The following is a 2,178-nucleotide window of genomic DNA, read 5'->3' as shown; positions in this document are numbered from 1 at the left end:
CCGCCTGATGGACCCCCCCCCGTTGGGTGAGACCCCCTTCCCTGCCTGATGGGACCCCCCTCATTAGGTGAGACCCCCTTCCCTGCCTGGTGAGGACCCCCCTGTTGGGTGAGACCCCCTTCCCTGCCTGATGGGACCCCCCCCGTTGGGTGAGACCCTCCCCACCAGGTCAGACGGGCCCCTTCCCTTTCCTTTCACCCCTTTTCCTCTCTTCCCTTTCCTTTTCCCCCTTCCCTTATTTTTCTGCCTTCCCTTTTCCTTTCTCTCTTACCTTTCCCTTTCCTTTTTCTCCTTTCCATTTGTCCCCTCCCTTTTCAATTTTCCCCATCCCTTTTTTTCCCTCCTCTTTCTTCCCCCACTTTACTTTTTCTTCCTTCCCTTTCCATTTCCTCCTTCTCTCCCGTTTCCTTTTTCAACTTTCTTTCCTTTTTCAACTTTCTTTCCTTTTCCACTTTCCCTTTTCTTTTCCCCCTCCTTTCTTCCCCCCATTTTCCGTTTCCTTTTGCCCCTTTCTCCTTTCTTTTTCTCCCATTTTCTTCCCACCACCTTTTTTTTCTGTTTTTTTTTCTCTCCCTTTTAACTCTGCTTTCACTTTCCTTTCTTTCCCTTCCCTTTCTTTCTCTTCTCTTTTCGCCACCTTCACCCCCCCCTTTTTTTTCTCCTCCCTTTTTCCTCCCTCCCTTGGCTGGGGCTGTCAGTGCCTGCAAAACTCAGGACAGAGGATCTTAGATTTGGGATGTGCTGCTCTCCCTGCACCCTTTCCCCGTGTCCAGCCCTGTCCTGACCTCCAGCAGCAAAATTTTGGGGTTGTCCTCACATCTGTCCTCATGGTGGGAGCACCCAGAAAACCCCTGGACCACCTCTGGGCAGGAACCCCCTCCTGGCAAACCCCCATGGGGGCAAGGAGGGGACTCCCCAAACCTCTCCCTCTGCTCTGCCCAGTCCCTGAAGATCTTGGGGGAGAAAGTATCGGAGATCAGCCTGAACCGTGACACCGTGTCCGAGGTGCTGCGCTGCTTCCTGACGGCGCACGGGGCGGGCACGGAGCTGTGCGAGGGGCTGCGCACCAAACCCTTCCAGGCGCTGCCCCCCGAGCGCAAAGCCGCCATCCTGGTCTTCCTGGTCAACGAGCTCAACAGCAGCGCCCTCATCATCAGGTGGGGCTGGGGAGGGGGGGCACGAAAATCCTCCAATCTTGGATGCTGGAGCGGGTCCTGCACCCCTGGATCCTGCAGGGGATCCTGCTCCCCTCCCGGAGCTGCCCGCTGCAGCCACCCCCATCCCGTGTTCCTGCAGTGAGATCGACAAGACCTTGGAGAACATGTCCAACTACAGGAAGAACAAGTGGATCATCGAGGGCCGACTCCGCAGGTTGGTGGGGAAGGGGCTCCGCATGTGGCCTCAGGGCCTTCCCCTCTGCCCCCGGCGCTCGGGGGCTGACCAGGTGCCTCAGGGGGCGTGGGGTGGGCAGGGGGACAGGTGCCCAACACCTCCACCTGTGTCCCGGCAGGCTGAAGGTCGCCCTGGCCAAGAAAACGGGCCGGCCCGAGTCGGAGATCACGGGACTGGAGGACGGCCGGCGCCGGCGCAGCTCGCGCCTGACGGAGGACGCGGGGCTGGAGATGGAGGAGGAGGAGGAGACCCGGGGGCGCAAATCCCGCCGGGAGGAGGAGGTGGGGTGCTCCGGGCTTTGCCGGGGGGTGGAGATGGGAGTGCCACCTCGAGGGGTCTCTTCCCTGACTGACCATCCCTTCCCCAGGCCGACACATCTGCGTCCAGCGTGCCGGAGCTGGAGCGGCAGATCGAGAAGCTGGCCAAGGTGAGCGGGTGCTGGAGGGCCGGGGGTTCAGCCCTGCCTGGGGGGCTGCAGCCCCCTCACCGCCCCCCACTCTCCCCACAGAGGCAGATGTTCTTCCGCAAGAAGCTGCTCCATTCCTCGCAGACCCTGCGTGCGGCATCCCTGGGCCAGGACCGGTTCCGGCGGCGCTACTGGGTCTTGCCCCACCTGGGAGGAATCTTCGTGGAGGGCGCGGAGGGTGAGCGGGAAAGGGGCTTTTTATGGGGGTTTGTCCCAGCTGGGAGAGGACCCCACATCTCACCTCCTCATCTTTCTCCTTTTGTCATAGCAGCTGAGGCAGTGGCTCAGGAGCCCCCGGAGGAGAAGGTGTCCCCACACGT

At 60.8% G+C, this 2,178-nt stretch overlaps 1 protein-coding gene across 1 annotated transcript in view; it reads left to right on the top strand.

Moving 5' to 3' along the window:
• BAZ2A (bromodomain adjacent to zinc finger domain 2A) overlaps positions 1-2,178 on the top strand; it is a gene marked incomplete at its 3' end in the record, with an annotated part of 13,298 nt that overhangs the window by 5,240 nt on the left and 5,880 nt on the right. Inside the window, exons 11-16 of the mRNA XM_017728662.1 lie at positions 871-1,157; positions 1,297-1,371; positions 1,511-1,673; positions 1,760-1,819; positions 1,901-2,036; positions 2,127-2,176. Coding sequence (XP_017584151.1) covers positions 871-1,157; positions 1,297-1,371; positions 1,511-1,673; positions 1,760-1,819; positions 1,901-2,036; positions 2,127-2,176 — 771 coding nt within the window. The remainder of the gene's footprint in view (positions 1-870; positions 1,158-1,296; positions 1,372-1,510; positions 1,674-1,759; positions 1,820-1,900; positions 2,037-2,126; positions 2,177-2,178) is intronic.

This window comes from Corvus brachyrhynchos, unplaced genomic scaffold (genome assembly GCF_000691975.1).
Source record: "Corvus brachyrhynchos isolate BGI_N302 unplaced genomic scaffold, ASM69197v1 scaffold193, whole genome shotgun sequence".
Taxonomy (NCBI): Eukaryota; Metazoa; Chordata; class Aves; order Passeriformes; family Corvidae; genus Corvus; species Corvus brachyrhynchos.
This window is presented reverse-complemented; position numbering and strand designations above follow the sequence as displayed.